Below are 22,674 nucleotides of genomic sequence, written 5' to 3' on the forward strand. Positions count from 1 at the left end.
CCTGCAAGGATGGTTGCCATTCCAAGGGAGTTGGATACATTGAAGAGGTTATACGTTATTCAGCTGCAGGAGGGCAATGGGATGGTGGAACTTGTTGAGTAGCTCTTTTAAAGAGTCAGCACAGTGGACCAAGTGGCTTTCTGTGTTGTATAACTACGTGAGTTTGATTCTGTCTATTTGGTTTTAAGTAGGGACTCAGGATGATCCACATCTAGAATGAACCTCACATCTGCAGAATTTCTCCCCTTCATTAGATCATTCACAGAGAGTATGTTTCTGCTTTGTTCTCCTTGGAGAACATAATCTGGAGAGTCATCTGTTCAGGGAACCTGAGGCACAAACTCATAGGTAGATACTGTAACCTCTGCATCTGAGTGCAGAGCGGTAGTTATAATCTAAAATTTGTTTCTAAAAGCAATAAAGTTGCAATTTTGAACTGAACCTTTTGTTTTAAACATATGGTACATCAAATCTAATGTGCACTCCAATTCTGTGCCAATGCTTTTCCCACTGTGATTCCATCTTGCTGTTTGAAAATTGCCATAGTTGCAAAACCGAGAGAGTGGGGGAGGGAGAGAGACTTGAGAGTGAAGATGTTTTCTTTTCTTGTTCATCCAAGGGATGAGGGCATCGCTGGCTGGGCTAGAATTTATTGCCCAGAGAGCAGTTGAAGAGTCAGCCACATTACTCTGGGTCTGGGGTCACATGTAAGCCAAGCCAGGTCAGGACAGCAATTTCATTCCCTAAAGGATGTCAGTGAACCAGATGGGCTTTTCCTGACAATCAGCAAAAGATTCATGGTCATCATTAGACTCTTAATTCTGTTTTTTTTTTAATTGAATTCAAATTCCACTGTCTGCCATGGCAGGATTCGATCTTGAGTCCCCAGCATATTACCTGGGTTTCTGGATTAACAGTCTAGCAATAATACCACTAGGCTATCGCACCCAGAGGGTAGGGGAGCTGCTTAGACTGAGGAGTTAGTTTTAGATGAAAGCACCTTTACCCGTGTTTTCCAGGACAGGACATTCTAAGATCAACCAGTTAAACTGCACACAATATTGTTAAAATGCAAGGATTCAGAGAGGCGCTCAGCTGTTGGTACTCAGTTAGATCCTCATTGCAACTATTGTAGTCTCAGAACCAAAAGTTCAGATGGTGATCCCACTGGGGTCTCAATCCACAGTTTGAAACTCCACAGAGGCCTGTATCCTGTTACCAAGTCACTCTGTATTTACACGTGCATAGTACTTGACACTGGTTCGGCTTCCACCCAGCCAGCTCTGAGTGAACAGAAAGTGTCTGAGACTTTTATTTATATCTGTCAGCCAGGGTTCCCTCATTAAACCAGGTTAATAGCCCCAACCATGGAACTCATGCTTTCTGATGTCCTTATAATCACTCCTGACCTCCTTATAATCACTCCACTCTGGTCTTGGTTCATGCAACTTGCATGGCCATAGTGTGCTTTGATTTCAGCCCTCATGTCCCCAAAGTTATCCCTCAGTTTGTTTATCGATCCATGCTCATTTTTTGCATACTAATCCGTTCCCTGATCTCATTACAGTTTGACACTGAACTTACAAGAGCACAACTGTAAGTTGACAGCACTCCTGTTCAAATTGAATAAGAGCACTGATTGTAATTTGCCCACAGATACAACAGGTAATTTTTTTCGTTCACATTGCGCCCTAATTTTTACTGGCCACAACTAAGTCCAAAACCTAAAACAATCTTACTCAGTGTTCAGCCCACAAGTCCTAGTTGACCAACATGTTATGCCAAGGCAACTGCATCCTGTTTCTCTTGTATTTCGCCTTGCAGGTTTTCCTGTGGAAGTTTGGTAAGGGTTTCTCTGAGTACTACTGCCTCATTGAGTGGGGACTCCCTAACTCAGCAGCAAAGATGTGTAGAAATTAACGGGAAACTTTTTACTTCAAGCTTGTATTGCTGTACTAAAGTTAGTGTTTGGATCTGGTTCAAGAAAATAGTGATGGGATTTGGGAAATCTGTGCTGCTGTCTCTCGTAGTGTCTAGCATGACCTTCTGTTTCTGTCTTTCAGTTTGATTCAAGCCCAGCAGATGTCAGAGGTCAATTGTGTTATCTCCAGTCTTTCCTCCTCTACTCACCCCAGAGCACTGATAGGGTTAGCATTTCTATTACACTGCTGTCTCCCTGATAAACACAACGTGTCTTGGTATAAATACTCCACCCAATCAACAATGCAGAGCAGGTCTGGGAGCAAGTATCTTCATTGTCCTTGTTCAATCATTTTATTTGCCCATAACCTAGGAAAGGAGGGAGGTTAACTAACATTCAAGCCTGTAAGCTTCCTCAATCCACCATCCCATCCCTGCACAAGTGGCAGGCCTGTAACCGCTTTGTCAAAGTCTTTTCAGGCAGTCTAAGTGAATAAAAGTTTTGATTGCATTGCTGAGTATAAAGGGGCTTGAAAATTTCTTGCTCCTTGGGTGCGCTGAGGTATTAGTGCCTCATTTGAGAGCAATATAGATTTATTTTCCAATTTCTACTGGACACGGTGATGTATTATCGAGAGAAAAAGCAGCTTTTCTGTGTTGTATGGTTTTTTAATGTATTAAATGTACTACAAGATATATTATTTGTTTGTGTTTAATATATTCTGACTACTCTCCTCTGCATGCTGTAGCATAGTGACTGTACGTATCCATAGGCTATTACAGTGTGAAATATGACTGGATCTGTGGAATGAGCAAGTGAGCAGCCTCTAGAAATGCTGCCCTGTTTTGCTGTTGAGTTCCAAGCTAAGTGTCAGACATAAGCTCTGTTTTTGACAGCTCTTGAGGATTTTTTTTTAATTATAGCACGCTGTATCACAATCAGACTTTTCATGCTAGCTACTTTTCAAATGGGCTAACTGTTATATGGGCAGGCTCCTGCAGGTCGCCATAAAATATGTGTCGGTGCTTTTGCCAGTGTTGATCAGGGGTATGAATATTGGTCAGGCATAACTACACAATATAGATTTTTATATGTGCTGTATGCTGACTACATGCACAGATATGGAGTTTAGGACATTCCCCACTAAGATCTTTTTAATTTCTACTTTGGACTAGCCAATTTTGATCACTTCACTACTTAAAGGTGGACTGTTTTTTTTTAAAGATTAGAATTGGAGTTAAAATGAACATTGTTCCACATTCAGCTTACTGACCATGTGTCATGTTAACGGTCCTCTTCTCCTTCTGTCTTGCGTGCAACTGTTTCTTCCCCTCCCTAATTCCTAATGATGGCATTCTGGTACCTCACTCCTTCCAATAGAAATCTTTCAGTACCTGTGGCACTATTTCTTTCCTGTCTCTTGCTGAGAGATGATTTGGATGGGAATTCTCATCAATGTTTTGCAAAATTATGCATCTCCTTTCAGCGATAAGAAATCAAATTACCAAAGCACATTGACTTTGCACTCATCAGGACAAATAAAAGAAAGACAAATTTCACATTATTGCAACAATTTACACAACAGGACAAAACAGTAATAAAAGCAAAATACTGCAGATACTCTGTACATAAAGTGCTGGAGAAACTCTGCATGAATTAGCAGCCTCTGGAGAGAGACAGACTTAACATTTTATCAAATGTGACTCTTCTTCCTACCTCATCAACATAGCTTCGAGGGTTCAGTGTCTGACATGTGGACCCAATAACTTTTATGTTGCCTCTTCATTAGTTAATGATTTTTTTCACCTCATCCTTCAAACCTTGCTGGGGGCAGTTCTGTGGGCACTTCCCACTGTCCATTCTTTTAATTAGGGATCAATGGGAGTGAATAGATGTAGTTAGTGTTATGGACCAGACCAGATCCCCCAAAATATTTTAGGATCATGGCCTAGACCCTAACTCTGTTATTTTACAGGCAGATGGAACACGCTATGTTCCAGATGCAATTCAATTGGTCAAACTGCCCAACATTAACTAAAACACAATTTGTTTAAATGCCATAGTTAAAATACAACCAGGGAAAGAGGAATTTAGAATAACTTGACTCTATTGGAAAACTTCACAGTAGATAGAGTAACTATTACTAACTAACTGTTCCAATATAGTAACATCCCATAAACACACCCTTTGGCAAAAAGATAAAATCAGAAAAATAGATTTGTTTCTTGGGTAATTTAGCAGCAGAGAGAAACCCTAGCTTCTAGCTGTAACTGAGAAAAGGACAAGATAGCTATACTTCAAGTCCACAAACAGCAATTCCTTAAAAGTAAACATAAAAACTAAAAAAAACTATAAAGCCTGGTTTGAGAGAGCTGGCCACACCCAGCCAGACTGCCTCCATTGTTCCAACTCTTTTTAAATACAAAGACCTCCCAAGCTGTTTACCTTCTTTACAGACAGTTCTACATCTCTCATTCTATCTCTTTGTAAATAAAACATTCCAAAATACCCTCTTAAAGCCATAGCATCATCACATTAGTTCTAGTGTTGTTGTTGAAAAGTTCTCTTTTCAGTTTGTTCTGATTTGTAATCAACAATTGCCTTCCACATTGTCAATTCAACTAATAACAAATTATGTTTATACAGATTTGATCTGGAGGTAGATCATCCACTGGGATTTGTTTGGACTCTGTCAAATTCACTTCTATTCCTATCAGCACCCAACCAAACCATAAGGAAAACTGGTACACACTTGCTGCCTTGCTTGGAATTTTTGTGTTTGTATCAAACACTGGACTTTCTGTTCTCTCTGGTTCAGTTATACACTATCAACCTTTCCAGTGAACAAAGTTTCAGATGTTTATCACAGCTTTACTCACCATTTTAAGCTGAAATAAATATTTGCCCTTTTTTGATTCCGGCAAGTCTAGATTGAATAAATACTAATCAACCCATTCCATCCAAAGTCTGTTTGTAGTTATTATACAAACCTAGGGGCAGAAGTAAGCCATTCAGCCCAATGGGTCTGCTGTGTTATCCAGTGAGATACCTGTTCTGATAATCCTCAGCTTAATTTTTTTGCCTTATCCCATATCTCTTGGATTACCTTTCTGATTAAAAATGTGTCTAATTCAGCCTTGAATATACTTGATGACCCAACCTCTGAATTAGGGCTTATGCCCGAAACATTGAATCTCCTGCTCCTCGGATGCTGCCTGGCCTGCTGTGTTTTTCCAGCACTACATTTTTCAACCTCTACAACGGTCCACGGTAAAGAATTCTACAGGATCATTACCCTCTGAGAAGAAATGGGCAGTCTCTTAATCTGAGGTTGTGCTCTCTGCTCCGAGTCTCTCCCACAGGGCAGGGGAAACAGGTTTTCTGCAGCTACCATGTCAATCCCTTAAGAATCTCGTGTTTCAGTAAGGTCTGCAATGATTACAGGACTCCAACCTACTCAACCTCTCCTCATGAGAAAATCTCCCCATAACCAGAATAAGCTGGTCAACCTACTGTGGGCTGTCACCAATGCTAGTGTACGTTTACTTAGAGAAGGGGACCGAAACTGTTCAGTGTTCTACGTGTGATCTGACTAGTTTTCGCAAAATGTCCTTAATTTTATACTTTATTCTCTTTGAATTAAAGGCCAACATTCTATGTGCCTTCCCTATTATCTGCTGAACTTGAATGTTAGCATTTTGTTACTCTTGTACAATGACGCTCAAATTTCTCTGTGCTGTGGCTTTATCTAGTTAAATAACATTTTATCTCTTCATCTTCCTGATCAAGTGCATGACCTCATTTTCTGACAGTATATTCCATCTGCAAAGTTTTTTGCTCATTTGTTAAATTGTCCATATCCCTCTGCAGATTCTTTGAGTCATCCTCACCACTTGTCTTCCCATCTGTTTTATGTCATAACTTGACAGTGTGTTCACTTTCCTTATTCAAACCATTTATATATATATTGTGAATAATTGTGGTCCTAACTCTGATTCCTGTGACCATCCACTAGATAAAGGTTGCCATCCTAAAAATGCCACCTTTTACCCCAATTCTGTCTTCTATCAGTAAGCCAATCCTCTCTTCGTGTATATCTTATTAAGTAGCCTGCTATGTGATACCTTATCAACACCTTTTGGAAATTCAAATATATTACTTCAACTGGTTTCCCCCTTTCTCCTGCTTGTTAACTCCTTCCTGAATTTTAACATATTTGTTAGGAATGATTTCCCCTTCATGAAGCCATGCTGATGCAGCTTGATCATGTTATGTACATCTAAATGCTCTGCTATTACATTCTTTATAATAGACTTTAGCATTTTCCTAATGACAGATATATGCTGCTATTCTCTGTGCTTTCTACCTTCTGTAGAAAATATTACATTCAAAAAGTAGGATATTCCCTAGTCATAGCCCATCTGCAGCTAGGAGACGACCCCCTTCTCATTTTTCACTTGTATCTGGATCGGTCCCTTCAGGACGCAGCCCTGAGATTGTGCTGACTTGACAGAGCTAAGGGGAAGTCTAAAGGCCCGATGGTTCAGATTTTAAATACCCTAAGTATAGAAACAGGCCCTTCGGCCCAACAAATCCACACCGGCCCGCCAAAGAGTGACCCACCCAGACCCATTCCCCCATCCTATATTTACCCCTGACTAATGTACCTAACACTATGGGCAGTTTAGCATGGCCAATTCACCTGGCCTGCACATTTTTGGATGTGAGAGGAAACCCACACAGACACCGGGAGAATATGCAAACTCCACACTGACAGTTGCCCAAGGCAGGAATCAAACCCGGGTCCCTGGTGCTGTGAGGCAGCGGTGCTAACCACTGAGCCACCGTGCCGCCCATAAACTTGCCAGAATGTGAGTGGAAGCACGAACTTGAATTTTGTAAAAAATCTCAAACAAATTAAAATCTTCTTTCACACCAGAAAGAAGATCTGCAGTAATGCTCCCATTACAAATGACAGTTATCAAGCTAGATGTAACTGGATAGATAAAGGAAAAAGGCAGATGTCTCCAATTAAGTATAATTTTGGACTGATTCTGGGGGTATGGTACGACCACTTAAAGGACCGGTATTGTGTCTACCTGTCAAGTCTTTTTGTGTTTGTGTTTAAAATGCAAGGTATTACTTTCTGTAATTTGAAGTGCAAGTTGTCAACAATAATAATGCTTAATTGCTTCAGCTTTTAGTCTTTTCATTATAGTCAACGTTTTGAACCACAAAATATTGGAATACCATCCTTTCATTCATTAATTGGAAGTTCACATTGCTTTCTAAAAATTATCAATATATATTAATATCCAAACAGGTGGCCCAAATAAAAGTCCAACAAAAATTTCAAACAGCTAATTGATGTAGGCACTTTATTGTTTCAAAACAGCTCAATGTTGTTATAATAAAAACAGAATTGCTAAGGTACTACCAAGAGACCTCTGCTAAAGTTGCTGGGTTGCGATGATTCACAATTAGAAAGTGACAAAAACAAATAGTTATCCATTAAGTCACATCAGCACCGTGGATGAAATGCCTGTGAATTTACCCTGCATCAAAGCTGTAGAATGCAAAGATGCAAACTCATCTTCGACCTCTGAGACCTAGGACTCTGCTTTCCTCTCTGTAATTGGATCCTCGACTTCCTGACTTCCTTACTTCCAGACCGTAATCAATAAGGACAAACATCAGCATCTCCTCCACAATAATCCTCAACACCAGTGCCCCGCAAGGCTGTGTACTCGGCCCCTATACGCCTTATACATGACTGTGTGGCTAAATTATGCTCCACCTCAATTTACAAGTTTGCTTGTACTGAGTCAGATGTTAAACAATGACGAGTTAGAGTACAGCAAAGAGCGAGAGAGCTTAGTGGCATGATGTAAAGACAACAATCTCCTTCAGTGTCAGCAAAATGAAGGAACTAGTCATCCACTTTAAGACGGGCAGAGGAGGACATGCCACTGTCTGTATTAATGGTGCTGAGGTAGAGAGCTCCAAGTTCCTAGCAGTAGATATCGCCAGTGATCTGTCCAGGTCCACCCACGTTGACGCTGCAGTCAAGATACCACACCAATGCCTTTACTTCCTCAGGAGGCTAAGGAACTTTGGCATGTTCGCAATGACCAATTTTTATAGTTGCACCATGGAAAGCATCCTATCCAGATGCAGCATGGCTTGTTATGGTTTTTTTGAAGAGGTAACAAGAAGATTGATAAGGGGAGAGCAGTAGACGTCTGTATAGACTTCAGCAAAGTGTTCGACAAGGTTCTGCATGGTAGAGTGGTTAGTTAGGTTAAATCACATGGGATCTGGGGAGTTAACCAATTGGATGTAAAATTGGATTAAAGGTGGGAGACAGAAGGTGATGGGTAGAGGGTTGCCTTTCAGACTGGAGGCCTGTGACCAGCAGTGTGCCACAAGGATCGGTCTGGATCCATTGCTTTTTGTCATTTGTATAAACTATTTGCATGTGAATATAGGAGGTATATTTAGTAGCTTTGCAGATGACAGCAAAATAGAAGGTGTAGTGGGCAATGAGGATGGTTATCTCAGACTACACCAAGACCTTGATCAGAAAGGCATTTGATAAGGTTCCCCATGGTAGGCTCATTCATAAAGTCAGGAAGTATGGGATACAGGGAGATTTGGCTATCTGGATTCAGAATTGGCTGGCTGACAGAAGGCAGAGAATGGTTGTAAATGGAAAGTATTCTGTCTGGAGGTCAGTATTCTGCGTGGAGGTCAGTGTTGAGTGGAGTCCCGCAGGGCTCTGTTCTTGGGCCTCTGCTCTTTATAGTTTTTATAAATGACTTGGATGAGGAGGTTGAGGGGTGGGTTAGTAATTTTGCAGATGACACAAAGGTTTGAGCTGTCGTCGATAGCATAGAAGGCTACTGCAGGTTGCAGCGTCACATAGACAGGATGCAGAGCTGGGCTGAGAAATGGCAGATGGAGTTCAACCTGGATAAATATGAAGTGATGCATCTTGGAAGGTCGAATTCGAATGCTGAATATAGGATTAAAGACAGGATTCTTGGCAGTGTGGAGGAACAGAGGGATCTGGGTGTGCAAGTACATAAATCCCTCAAAGTTGCCACCCAAGTGGATAGGGTTGTTAAGAAAGCATATGGAGTTTTGGCTTTCATTAACAGGGGGAGCGAGTTTAAGAGTCGCGAGGTTTTGCTGCAGCTCTACAAGTCCCTGGTAAGACCACACTTGGAATATTGTGTCCAGTTGTGGTCGCCTATTATAGGAAAGAGCTTAAAACTGTGTTGCTGGAAAAGCGCAGCAGGTCAGGCAGCATCCAAGGAGAAGGAGAATCGACGTTTCGGGCAAAGGCCCTTCTATTATAGGAAAGATACAGAGTCCTTGGAGAGGGTGCAAAGAAGGTTTACCAGGATGCTGCATGAACTGGAGGGCTTGCCTTATGAAGAAAGGTTGAATAAGCTCGGACTTTTTTCTCTGGAGAGAAGGAGGAAGAGAGGAGACCTGATCGAGGTATACAAGGTAATGAGAGGCATGGATAGAGTCAATAGCCAGAGACTTTTCCCCAGGGCAGGATTGACTGGTATGAGGAGTCATAGTTTTAAGATATTAGGAGGAAGGTATAAAGGAGATGACAGAGGAAAGTTCTTTACACAGAGAGTTGTGAATGCATGGAATGCATTACCAGTTGTGTTGGTGTAAGCAGAGTCACTGGGGACATTTAAACGACTGCTGGACATGCACATGGATAGCAGTGAGTTGAGGGGTGTATAGGTTAAGTTATTATATTTTACATTAAGAATAAACCTCGGCACAGCATTGTGGGCCAAAGGGCCTGTTCTGTGCTGTACTTTTCTATATTCTAGAAATGAACTGAGGAGTGACAGTGGAGTTTAATTTAGAGAAATGTGAGGTGTTGCATGTGAGGTGTTGGAGTTTAATTTAGAGAAATGTGAGGTAAGGCAAACCAGGACAGGACTTGTACTGTTAATAGAAAAGCCCTGAGGAGTGATGCTGAACAAAGAGACTTAGGGCTGCAGGTGCATAGTTCCTTGAAAGTGGAGTCGCACGTAGACAGGATGTTGAAGAAGGCTTTTGGCACTCTAGCCTTCACTGGTCAGAATGTTGAGTGTAGGAATTGGGATGTCATATTGCGGTAATACAGGACATTGGTGAGGCCACTTTGAGAATACTGCCAACAATTCTGGTCGCCCTTCTATAGCAAGGAATTTGTTAAACTTGAAAGAGTGCAGAAATGATTTACAAGAATGTTGCCAGGACTCGGGATTGAGCTACAGGGAGAGAGGCTGAATGGGCTGGAGCATTTTTCCTGGTGTGTTGGAGTTGGGGGGGTGACCTTATAGAGATTTCTAAAATCATGGGGAACAGGGATAGGGTGAATAGCCACGCTCTTTTTCCCAGTATGGAGAGTGCAAAGCTAGAGAACATAGGTTTCTGGTGAGAGCGGAAAGGTTTAAGACCATAAGACGTAGGAACAGAAATTAGGTCATTCTGCCCATCGTGTCTGCTCTGCCATTCAGTCGTGGCTGATAGGTTTTTTAACCCCATTTTCCCATTTCCTTGCTGTAACCTTTGATCTCCTTGGCAATCAAGAACCTATCTATCTCTGTTTTAAATACACTCAATTACCTGGCCTCCACTGCCTTCTGTGGCAGTGAATTCCACAGATTCACCACTCTTTGGCTGAAGATGTTTCTCCTTATCTCCGTTCGAAAAGCTCTTCCTTTACTCGAAAGCTGTGCCCTCGCGTCTTCATCTCTCCTGACGGTGGAAACATCTTCCCATCGCCCACTTTGTCTAGGCCATTCAGTATTCTGACAATTTCGATCAGATCCCCAGTCATCCTTCTAAACTCTCAAGTAAAGTCCCAGAATCCTCAAACATTCCTTTCATTCCTGGCATCATTCTCATGAACTTCCACCAAACCCACTCCAAGCCCAATGCATCTTTCCTGAGGAATGGGGCCCAAATTTGCTCACAATACTCTAAATGTGGTCTGATCAGAGTCTTTTAAAGCCTCAGAAATATATCCCTGCTTTTATATTCTAGTCCCCTCGAGATGAATGACAACATTTTATTTACCTACCTAACTACCTGTAGGGTTCAGTATTTAGCACTGCTGCCTCACAGTGCAAGGGACCCAGGTTCAATTCCCGCCTTGGGCAACTGTCTGTGTGGAGTTATTCACATTCTCCCCGTGTCTGCGTGGGTTTCCTTCGGGTGCTCCAGTTTCCTCCCACAGTCCAAAGATGTGCAAGTTAGGTGAATTGGCCATGCTAAATTGCACCTAGTGTTAGGTGGAGGGGAGTGGGTCTGGGTGGGTTGCTCTTTGGAGGGTCGGTGTGGACTTGTTCGGTCGAAGGGCCTGTTTCCACACTGTAGGGGATCCAATCCAATCTAATCTAATCAGAAGAAGGTTGAGAGGTGACTTAATTAAGACATATAAGATAATCAGAGGGTTAGATCGGGGTGGACAGTGAGAACCTTTTCCCTCGGATGGCAATGGCTAGCACGAGGGGACATAGCTTCAAATTGAGGGGTGATAGATATAGGACAGGTGTCAAAGGTTGTTTCTTTACTCAGAGTAGTAGGGGCATGGAATGCACTGTCTGTAACAGTAATAGACTCGCCAACTTTAAGGGTATTTAAATGGTCATTGGATGAGAATGGAATGGTGTAGGTTAGATGGGCTTCAGATTGGTTTCTAAGGATAGTGCAATACTGAGGGCTGAAGGGCCTGTACTGCGTTGTAATGTTCTGTGTTGTAACTTTTTCCACATAGAGGGTGGGACACGTATGGAACGAGCTGCCAGAGGCGGTGGTGAAATGCTGATGCAATTACAGTATTTCAAAGGCATATGGGTGGGTATATGCATAGGAAGGGTTTAAAGGGATGCCAAGTGCTGGCAAATGAGTCTTGGTCAGATTGGGATGTCTGGTTGGCACAGATGAGTTGGACCGAAGGGTCTTTTTCCATGCTGTAGGACTCCATGACTCTTGAAGTGGATGTAAAACTTGCCTTTGTAACTTTCTATGTCAAAATTGCTTTTGTGTGTTTTTCTCTATCCATTTGTTTTTGTCTCCATGTGTATGTGCCCCTCTCCAGTTCTGAGTTCTGCTACGTGTCTTACTCTGTGTTTGACTTTCTCTCCCTCTGTCTCTATCTTTCTTTCCCTCACTCAACTTCCACTGTGTTTCTCTGTCTTGGTGTATGTTTGTTCTTTACAGTGGCACTTTTCAGATTGAGTGAGTATGTTCTTGTTTTGCTTAATGATTGGTGACTTGGTCTCTCTCCAAACACTGTGAAGAGGTGACAGATCCAAAGTTGAATGAATAGTGGCCTCCTGGTGAAATTGAGGGGACTTCAACCTTTGACATGATGCTGACTCAAAAAGGGTCATATTCGTATGAAAAGTCATTCATTAGATCAGTTTGAAATTGCCAATTTATTAACTTGTGCTGCATTCTGAGAGATCTAGCTGTGGTATAACCAGGTTGATTTCCTCCACTTGTTGTGTTCCAATCTCAGCCATGCTAATAAAGAGACGATGCAGCCCTTTCCCAGGTTGCTTCCTGAAAGAGGAGCAAGTGCAGCTTGAGGCTGATGAACAGCTCTTCCACCCACACCTTTTGACCACTTACATATTTGAAAGTGGAAAAGGTGGTGAAATTTATGGAACAACTACTGTGTTTTTAAAATCATAGTTGGCTTTTGTTTCACCCCACTGGGGTGCCATGCTGTAAACTGAGCCTCACTATTGCCGGAGCCCCAAATATTAAAGATTTTGTGTCTATGATATGCACAATACCTCAATTTACCTGACTTTCACAGACTAGGGTTGATAGAAACCACGGGCCAGGTTTCTGTACTAACCAAGAATTATTCTTTATTACAAATAATTAGACTCTGGCTACAGCCAAACAGATATAAACAAACACAGAAATTGCTGGAGACACTCAGCAGATCTGGCACCATCTGTGGAAAGAGAAACAGAGTTAACATTCTGAGTCTTCCTTAAGGAATTCTAATGGTTCTCTCTCCAGAGATGCTGCCAGAATTCTCCAGTATTTTCAGTTTGTTTCAGGTTTCCAAGAACTGCAGTATTTTGCTTTTAAACAGATATAGACCATTAACATATAACACTTAACAAAAAAAAAATCCCCATATAAACTCATTTTTCTCTCATACTCACTCTCTCTCTCACACATGTTCACACACGCGTTCATACACACAAATCTGGCACTATCCATAGAGAGAAAGCAGAGTTACCATTTCAGAACCAGTGAACCTTCTTCAGAGATTCGCTACATTTCGCTCCACATGCATCCAAACCTCCTGAGCTTTTCCAGCAATTTTTATGTTTTTGATTTCCAGCATCCACAATTCTTTAGGTTTTTAATTAGGGAAAATAGATTATTGGAAGACATAGAAAAACTGGAAAATCAGTTCAGTGGTCTTTATTTCCCTGCTTCCAATAAGACAATTGTTTTCAACTGGCCAGACCTCTTGTTCAGATGTCTTTCTCCGGATGCTTCCACTGGGTTGTAACAAGTTACTAATACACTTGGAAAATGCCTCTGATTTTACAATTTAGAAGTTACAGCTTCCAGCACCTGCTGCAGGAAAGCTAACTTTCTTCAGGTTCAAACTGTGGAGAACTGTGAATATGGAGAACAGAGCTTCTGGGTTGGGTGAAGATCTACACATTTCTTTTTGTCTCTCTCTCTATTTCTGTCACTCTTGTAACTTGTTTTCAGCTCCAAGCTGCTCAGCCACTGCAGAACCAATTACACAGCTGTTAGCAAGCAAAAGGTCTCTGCCATTGGTTTGCAGGATGAGTGACAGTTATCAATCGGCTTAGTATTGCCAACAAGAGCTGTATCATTACACACCCTTGGCTCCAGACCCTCTGCTAAATGAACTTCACTTACTGATTGTTTAAACAGTTATTTGCAATGCCTGCCATGGCTACTGTGTTACTTTCCATCAAAACTGCAGCCACTCTTTCAAACACTGGTTTGTAAAACACCTGTCTCTTGTTTCAGTCTCCACTTCACAAAAAAAATCAAAAATAAGAAGACACCTACCATGCACTTCTGTCCCTAGCCTTCCTGGAATTCTTTTGGAAAAATGACATACGGTAATGGAACAGAAAATGTCTTACCTTAAAACAATCTAAGTTAAAGCATTATTTCTCATTTTCTCTTCTTCTGCAGAAATGATTTCTCCAATCACTTGGATAGAATTGATTCGAGTTTGGATAACCTACAAAACCTACTATCAGGACAGACTTTCAATATGGAATCCAGCACGCTTTTAGATGTGAGTTTGCTTTGGTTGTGAACTGGGGATTTAATTCTCCTGCTGCTGCTCTGGAATTTGAATTTAATTACATAAATATGGAATAAAAGCCTGGTTTATGTAATGAGGACCATTAAATTACCAACCTGCTGTAAAAATCCATGTGGTTTGTTCATGTCCTGTCTGGCTGATACGTGAGTGCAGACTTGCAGCTTGACCTTTAACCACTTAGTTGCCTTCAAGAAGCTGGCTCACCCTGCTTTGTCGAGGGCTATTCAGGATGAATGCCAGCTCATTGAATAAAAGAAAATATCAGTTGCCACTCCTTCTAAATTAAATTATTTCTGTGCATATTTATCAAGCGGTGACAAAATATGAGCATATGTAAAGAAAATTCTGGAACACTTACTTGGAAAGACTTTAAATCGGTTGAGTAACATGTCCTTGTAGCAATGTCAAGTGGGAGTTAAAGCTCCTGATCCCTGTGCTAACAGGTCAGCTGTGTATTTCTATGCGTGTTATGTAGTACCTTTATCCATTCAGTCAACAGAGGGAGCTCTTTTACTGTGTTTTGGTCGAAGTTTGGAAATTAACTGTGCTTTCTTTCATTTGCAGCTGTTTAACCCCTCGCTGTCTGCCATTGACCTGAATTTGCCAGATGTGGAGGGGAACCTAGAAGAAGTAAGTAGAGTAATCCTCATTCATTATTCTACTTCTGATCCAGAGAAGCACCATATTTAGTGTAATGACCTGAAGTGAATCAGATTTTCCCCTTAGAATCAATATGAAAGCTATAGTTTGGTACTGTGGGACCTTTCTCATCAGAGAAAGTAATTATAATTAAAGCGCATTACCATGGATAATGAAAATTTAAAATGAAAGGAAAGTGTCTTTTGGTTTTAAATAGATTTGGCAGCATCAGTGGAAAGATTTGGAGATGCCGGTGTTCGACGGGGTGTACAAAGTTAAAAGTCACACAACACCAGCTTATAGTCCAGCAAGTTTATTTGGAACACTAGCTTCCAGCGCGCTGCTCCTTCATCAGCAGCGCTCTGAAAGCTAGTGCTTCCAAACTAACCTGTTGGACTATTAGCTGGTGTTGTGTGATTTTTAACTCAGTGGAAAGAAACAGTGATATTTCATGTCACACATGACTCTTGTCCAGCATTAACCTACATAAGGGAGGGTTCCTGCTCCCTCTGTTTTGGGAGGCTCTGTTATGAGCTGTGCTTTGAAGTAAACATTTGATAAAGCTAGTTTTTTTTATTAATTTTCCCAAATTACTGACCTTTTTTTCTCTCTCTGCTAATTAACTTTGCAGATGCAAGTTATGATGGGCTCTCAGGATCAGAAAGGTTCGGGGACAGATACAAGCACTTTGGATGCAGGTAACTTAAAGGGAGATTGCAAAATTTTTTTAAACCTAGGCCTGGGGATATTTCCCAAAATGCTGTCTGCTCTGAGTTAAAATGTCTTCCATTGGATGTGAGTTCTCTGCAGAGGAAAGGATTTGCACTTATCTGACTTCTTTCTCATCCATCCCTGTGAATTCTGAAAGAATTTCACAACCACCAAATTATTTTTCAGCTCTGGACATAGGCAAACGAAGCGCACAACAGAATCCTATAAAAGGCAGTAATACAGGAATCTGTTTTGTGAGTGAATTACTTATGGCATTAACCTTTACACGTTCACCAATGGAACTCCCTGCTCAGCTTCAAATATTGCAGATTTAGTCAGAAATGTTGTATTATTGATCTTGCCAGTTTCCATTTATATTCAGAGCAATAGAGATATAAATTGATAGACTTACTGTTCCACTCCACAAATGCCTAACTAAAAGGCAAGTGTGCTGGTTTTCTATTATGTTCTCAATTTACTTCTTTAAAATGTCTTTGTAACCCCTCTTCCAACCCTCCATGGAGATTATTGTTTTGACATAAATGTAAGCAAATAGAATGGGCCTGGAGCTGATTGGAAGGTGATCTTAATGAAACATAGAAGATTAAAGGTCTTGACAGGAAAGAAACTCGGAGAATATTTCCCTTGATTGGGGAGTTTAGATCTAGGATAACATGCTCAGGAGAAGAACACAACCATTTAGAACTGAGATGAGAGAGTCTCTTATTCAAGGCTGTGAACCTTTTGGAAATTGCTACCCCAGAGGTTCATGGCAACCCAATTGTTCAGCAGATTTGTGTTTGACATTGATAGGTTTGCGGATGGTGAGGCAAGTGTAACTCTTGTAGAATGCCAGCCATGATCTGTTTTACATGAGGGTCCTGTTCATTACAGAAAGAACACATACACACACTACACCAACTTGACACAACAGGTGACAGCCATTCACTGGTTCATTGCCTTGACCCATCAGAGTCTACCTGCCTGGTTTAAAATGGAAACCAAGCCTGGCAGGTAGCTGTTGAATGGTTGTAGTTTCCATGGTAATGTCTTTCCCAATCAGAATTCTCCTTTCATGTAGTATAAGTATTAGCTTTGCCCTTGAATTGGTACTCTTATGAATTGTCCTGATTTGTTCAAGATGAAAAACCTCAATAAAATGTCTTTTCCTTTGCAACTATGTACAAGTCCTGTTCTTCCATGCAACTGTTTAAAGATAACAGAAAGATTGTCATATGAGGAAAAGTTAAAGAGACTGGGCCTATATTCTATGGGGTTTAGAAGAAGGAGAAGTGATCTCATTCAAAGATACAAAATTCATTCAGGTTAGAAACGGGGTGAATGCAGATTGAGCTGTGTGAGCCAGCGGACAAGTCTTAGAATAAAGACAGGCCACTTACAATTAAGATTAGAAGGAATCTCTTCACTTGGTGAGGAATCTTTGGAATTCTTCCCAAGAGGGCTGTGGAGGCTAAGCTGTTCGGCATGTTCAAGACTAAGACGGATAGATTTCTATGTGTCAAAGATATCACAGAAATGTTATAGTGCAGAAGGAGGCCACTCAACCCATTCGGCTTAGACTAGCTCTCTGAACAAGCTTCATGACTTAGTGCCATTCTGCAGCCCATTTCTTGTAATTCGGCACATTACTTGAATTTAAGTACTGCCCTTTGGAATGCCTTGATTGACCCCATCGTTACCACATTCCCAGGCAGTGTATTCCAGACCTGAACCATTTGGTGTGTGTAAAAGCTTCTTCTTGCATCACGTTTATTTCCTTCGCAGACCTGTTTTAAATCTGTGCCCCCTCATTCTTGATCCATTTATATCAAGGGAGATGGGAATAGTGCAGGAAAATGGTGTTGGAGTCGCAGATTAACCATGATCTCATTGAAAACAAACATGAGGTGCTGGTTGGCCTCCTGCAGTTTATATTTCTTATTTACAAGCTTTTTATTACATATGCATCAATTGTATTTCATGTTCGCCAACTCCCATTGTGAAATTTAAACTTGTCTCTCTGGATCGCTAATCCAAGCCAGTGGCATAATCATTACCACTATGGCAGGAACTGAGCATTAGAATCCTGACATGCTTGCTTGCAGAATGATGACCCTCTCCCTAGTCCAGCTGCAATGATTTCAACACAATGTCTTATGACGTAGTGACAGTATCCCTATCAATCGGTCAGAAGCTTGGATTCATGTCCAACACCAGGACTTGTTTGCCGCAATGGACTGCTTATCACTTTATTGATTGGGCAAATAATCAGCATGCCAGGAGAATCCTGCTGACCTATCCTACTTTTCCCCAAAGAAGAAAGAAGTGTGTGTAAAGATATGCTTTAAGAACAAACAATTCTATAATGAGTCCACAGCTGAGACCTGCTGGGTCCAATTGGAAAGTGAGCCTTGTATCTGTGGATTGTGTGACCTATGTCACTGTGATACCAAATCCCATTCTGTTCATATCCTCAGTTGCACTGCACAATTGAATAACTTGTGTGTCTCCTCTCTTGTTTAGGAAAGCAAGTTGTCCAGTACAATGCCCCACCTCTACTAATGGTAGACACCAACACCAGTGATATAGGGGACCTCCCGGTTTTATTTGAGCTTGGAGATTCTCCGTACTTTCAGCCTGAAGACAACTTAAACCTGGATCCCACGGATGATGACCCACTGTCCCTCCTATCAAGCAGCAACCTGTCACACACAAAGGATCCACCTGTCTCCTAACTCCAGGAGAGCCTTCCCCCTACTTTCCTCCACCCAACCATGCTCCAAACGCTGGACTGTTTGTTCAGGGGACGGCTTTCTGCTGCAGGAGAGAACACAGGATGAGAGAGTGAAACTGTATCTTTAAATATTTTATTTTAACCAGTTTGCATTTCTAGCCTGATAAACTCTTATTGCAAGTAGAGAACAGCCTGGGTTCAATCACAGGGAAGTGTATCATAGGGATCCTTCTCCTGTTAAGTCCCAACATCATTGATTAAGGACAAGATCATTGATTGCAGACAGCAATTTTCTTTAATCTTGATTCTCCCTTTTAAAGCGACAAAGAGCAGTTAGACTCTATTGCCCTAATAACAAGTTCTGTTGGAGGAAGATTTAGAAACCACTATCACTTTTCTCTGAGTAAAGAGATATCGTTATATTATGTTAATTTCTGTTTTGTGTTGTCCCTACTCTCCACCCTTCCCTGCCCCTCCCCTGCCTTCCCTCCAATGTCCTTGTTTTTGTATATTTACACTTTAATCCAGTTGCTGATAAGTGAAGATGTATTTTTGATTCGTATTAAAAAAAAAGGTTTTTTAAAAAAAGTTAATATTCTAGCTTGTACTGTAAAGCCTGCAATGATGTGGTAGAAAGGAGGTTTATTTTTTTATGCACTATATTTTGGAAGCTTACAAAATAGTTTCACGAAGAATCAGAAATTGGAATGTAGGGATAAGGATTGCTGTTTTGAGTATAATCCATGTGCTCTCATTCTCTCACTTGTAGTTCACGTATTCACATTGAAGACAAACTCAATTCGCTGATTCCTTCTTTCCAGTGCTGGTGATGGGTTATTTCAATGGGAGAGCAGTGGAACCTTGCCATTAATGTAACTGCTGTGTGGTTGGTCTTGGGGCCCACAATCTCAGCAGACGTGCTCGTGCAGTCCTGAGAAAGCAGAGGTGAGGCATACATCAACCTGCTCAGGTAGTCGTAGGTGAGCCCTCTTTTATTTTTAGAGGAAGGGCCCTTTTTTCAGAGGAAGTCAGGGCTTCCCCAATTATCACAGCAGCATTTCTCTCTTCTGTGTGTCCATTCCATCCCCCAAATTGCTCTGGGACATAATGCATAAGATGTAAGAGCAGAATTAGGCCATTCAGCCCATTGAATCTCTCCATCATTCAATCATGGCTGGAATGTTTCCAAACCCTGTGGAGTCAAAGAGTAATACTGCATAGAAACAGACCCTTCAGCCCAAATTGGTCCATGCTGACCATGGTGCCCACTCAGCTACTTCCAATTGCCCGCATTTGGTCCATATCCTACTTAAACCCTTCCCATCCATGTACCTATCCAAATGTTTTTTAAATCTTGCTATTGCACCTTGTCTGGCAGCCCATTCCATATATGCACCACTCTGTGTGAAGAAGTTGCCCCTCAGGTCCTTCCTAAATCTTTCCCCGCTCATCTTAAACCTGTGCTCTCTGGTTTTCAGATCCCCATCCCTGTGCATTCATCCTATCAATGTCGTTCATGATTTTATACACCTCTATAAGATCACCCCTCATTCTCCTATGTTCCAAGGAATAAAGTCGTATCCCATTCTCCTACCTTAGAACATAGAGAATTACAGCACAGTACAGGCTCTTTGGCTCTCGATGTTGCACCGATCTTCTTCAAGAACCTATCTATCTCTGTCTTATATAGGCTCAATGACTTGGCCTCCACAGCCTTCTGTGGCAATAAATTTCACAGATTAACCACCCTCTTGCTGAAGAAACTCCTTTTCTTAGTTCAAAAGGATTGTCCCTGCATTCTGACACTGTGCCCTCAGGTCCTAGTCTCTTCTATTAGTGACAACATTTTCGCCATGTCTACTCTATCCACTACTAGTAAGATACCCTCATCCTTCTCAATTCTATTATGAGCAGACCCAGAGTTGTCAACCGCTCCTCATATGACAAACCTGGGGATCATTCTTGTGAACCTCCTCTGGACCCCCTTCGACGCCAGTACATCCTTCCTTAGATGCAGGGCCCAAAACTGCTCACAAGCTTCCAAATGCAGTCTGACCAGAGCCTTATACACCCTCAGCAGTACATCTCTGCTCTTGTATTCTTGCCCTCAAAATGAATGCCAACATTGCATTTGCCTTCCTAACTACAGTGCAGCGCTTGCTCAGCACTGACCCTCCAACAGTGCAGCTCTCCCTCAGTACTGCATCAGTGTGTTGACCAAGGTTTCAGCCTCAGCTTTCTGGGTCTTATCAAATGATTGTGCCAGTGTTCTGTTTCTGACCTCAAAGACATCAGAGCAGTTCCCTGCTTTTATGAGTTTGTTTATTCATGGATGTTGCCTGATCCGTGATGTAAAAACTCTTCTCTGGTCTGTCATCAGTTGGATTGAGAATGGGGATGTTTAGAAGGAAGTCGTTGTTGATGTTTCATCTGTTTTGGGAGACGATAGATGGAGTCACCTGGCGGGTTCCTGACTCTGGGAATTTGACTCCAAAGCCACAATAATAATGCTGAAGGAAAGCAGAATAGGGATACGATGCGAAACGAAATTCTGCCAGTGCACATTCAACTTGACCAAAGAAGTGATGGCTTCACTTTGCTGCAGTCAATTCCCAGCCAGTTCTGTGCATTAATATAAGCCACTGTTCTTTGACCAGCACATTCTTCCCTGAGTGTCAGGAGGCTGCAGAGACTCGAGACTCCAAAAATCGAGGCTAATGCCCTCATGCATTGCTGAGGTACTACAGCACTGTTGGAGGTAAACCTAAAAGATGTCAGGACAGTTATTCCAGAGGCAAGCAGTGAGATTATCCTGGTGCCCTGACCAATATTTGTCTCTTAATGAATAATGCAAAAGCATTATTTAGTTGTGACTTTGTTGCTGTTTGTGGGATCTTGCTGTGTGCTAATCATATGTAACAGTTCCTATATTGCAGCCACGACTACACTTTAAAAGTCAGTCACTTGCTGGTATCCTGAGGGTTGAGAAAGATGTCTTCGAAATTCCCGTCCCTCTTTCTTTAAACTGATGCAGTCACTCAGGCTGACTCTGGTACTGAACCCAGGGAACAAAGTGGACTAAATGCTGCTGGAAACCAATTGCAATGGGTATTCATACCGGGCAAGAATCTGCCATCAGGCCTACTGGCCTGAATCTATAGCCTTGAGGCTAAAGTCTTCCTTGCACTTCAGTATTGACAACCCAACTCTTGGACTGATCTGTTTTAGTCTCCCTTACCTTGAGAAGAGGTTTAATTTTAAGCGACTTTTTTTTGTCTTTCCCTGATCTTTATAAATGCCGGTGAGCTGACATGGGTAGTGATAGTATGGTTATTTGAGGATGAGGGATATCGTAGTTCCACACAGGAATTGCAGATACAGTCTGGAAGAGGGAAGGTGAGTTGTTACTGGGTAGTAATCAGGAGTAGGACCCACACCTGCTCAGAGTGTCGATTGCAGCTTGCAGGAACGATTCGCTGTCTGTCTGGGAGCTGCTGTTTCTGTGTTGTGTTTTTATTCATTGAGGGGACGTGGGTGTCGCTGGCTGGGCCAGCATTTACTGCCCATTCTTAGTTGTCCTTAAGATGGTGGTGGTGGCTGCCTTCTTGAACTATTGCGGTCCACATGCTGTTGGTAGACCCACAATACGGTTAGGGAGGGAATTCCAGGATTTAGGATTAGCAATATATTTCCATGTCAGGATGGTGAACGGCTTGGAGGGGAACTTTCAGGGGGTGGTGTTCACGTGTATCTTCTGGATGGAAGTGGTCGTGAGTTTGTAGGGTAATTTTGAAAGAGCCTTCAAGGATCCTTTAGGTCCAAACACTTTGAGCAGCCTCTGGTTTTAAATGCTGAATGTTAGCAGCTTGAGTGAGTTGGCCCCTGCCTCCCTCTAGTCTTCCTGATAGTGTGAGAATGGCGGAATGGGAAGAACGAGAAATATGAACTGACTGATTTCTAAACTGAAGTGTGCATACCTTTGCTTCCTCACTTCGATGCCTCTTCACCCAATCACTTGTACAATCCACTCTGAAACCCCTCGGCAGCTTTAATATTCAGGAGTGGACCTGGACATTGAATAACATGTGTCATTGTCTGAATACTTCCCTGTTCAACAACAAAAGGGTCTTGGCATCCTTCCCCTGTTTGAACATGTTTGGGTATGAGTTGGTTTTATTTTATATATTTTAAGTATCATAGCTGCCCTTCTGAATGTTTTAGATAAAAATGGTAACTGTTGGTGGAAGAGAGCACTGCTGCGTGTAAGTATGAGCGGTATCAGCAGTTTTGCAAATAAGTGAC

General features: G+C 41.8%; 1 protein-coding gene across 2 annotated transcripts in view; it reads left to right on the plus strand.

Annotated features, from left to right (window-relative positions):
- hsf1 (heat shock transcription factor 1) overlaps positions 1 to 18,960 on the plus strand; it is a 100,587-nt gene extending 81,627 nt beyond the window's left edge. Inside the window, exons 10-14 of one of the 2 annotated variants that reach the window (XM_043690949.1) lie at positions 2,064 to 2,147; positions 14,153 to 14,258; positions 14,853 to 14,918; positions 15,559 to 15,625; positions 18,162 to 18,960. In XM_043690949.1, coding sequence (XP_043546884.1) covers positions 2,064 to 2,147; positions 14,153 to 14,258; positions 14,853 to 14,918; positions 15,559 to 15,625; positions 18,162 to 18,373 — 535 coding nt within the window. In that variant the 3' untranslated portion in view covers positions 18,374 to 18,960. The remainder of the gene's footprint in view (positions 1 to 2,063; positions 2,148 to 14,152; positions 14,259 to 14,852; positions 14,919 to 15,558; positions 15,626 to 18,161) is intronic. The other variant, XM_043690950.1, reaches the window with a different exon arrangement.
- The last annotated feature ends 3,714 nt before the right edge of the window (positions 18,961 to 22,674 follow it).

The sequence above is a fragment of the Chiloscyllium plagiosum genome, chromosome 5, assembly GCF_004010195.1.
Source record: "Chiloscyllium plagiosum isolate BGI_BamShark_2017 chromosome 5, ASM401019v2, whole genome shotgun sequence".
Taxonomy (NCBI): Eukaryota; Metazoa; Chordata; class Chondrichthyes; order Orectolobiformes; family Hemiscylliidae; genus Chiloscyllium; species Chiloscyllium plagiosum.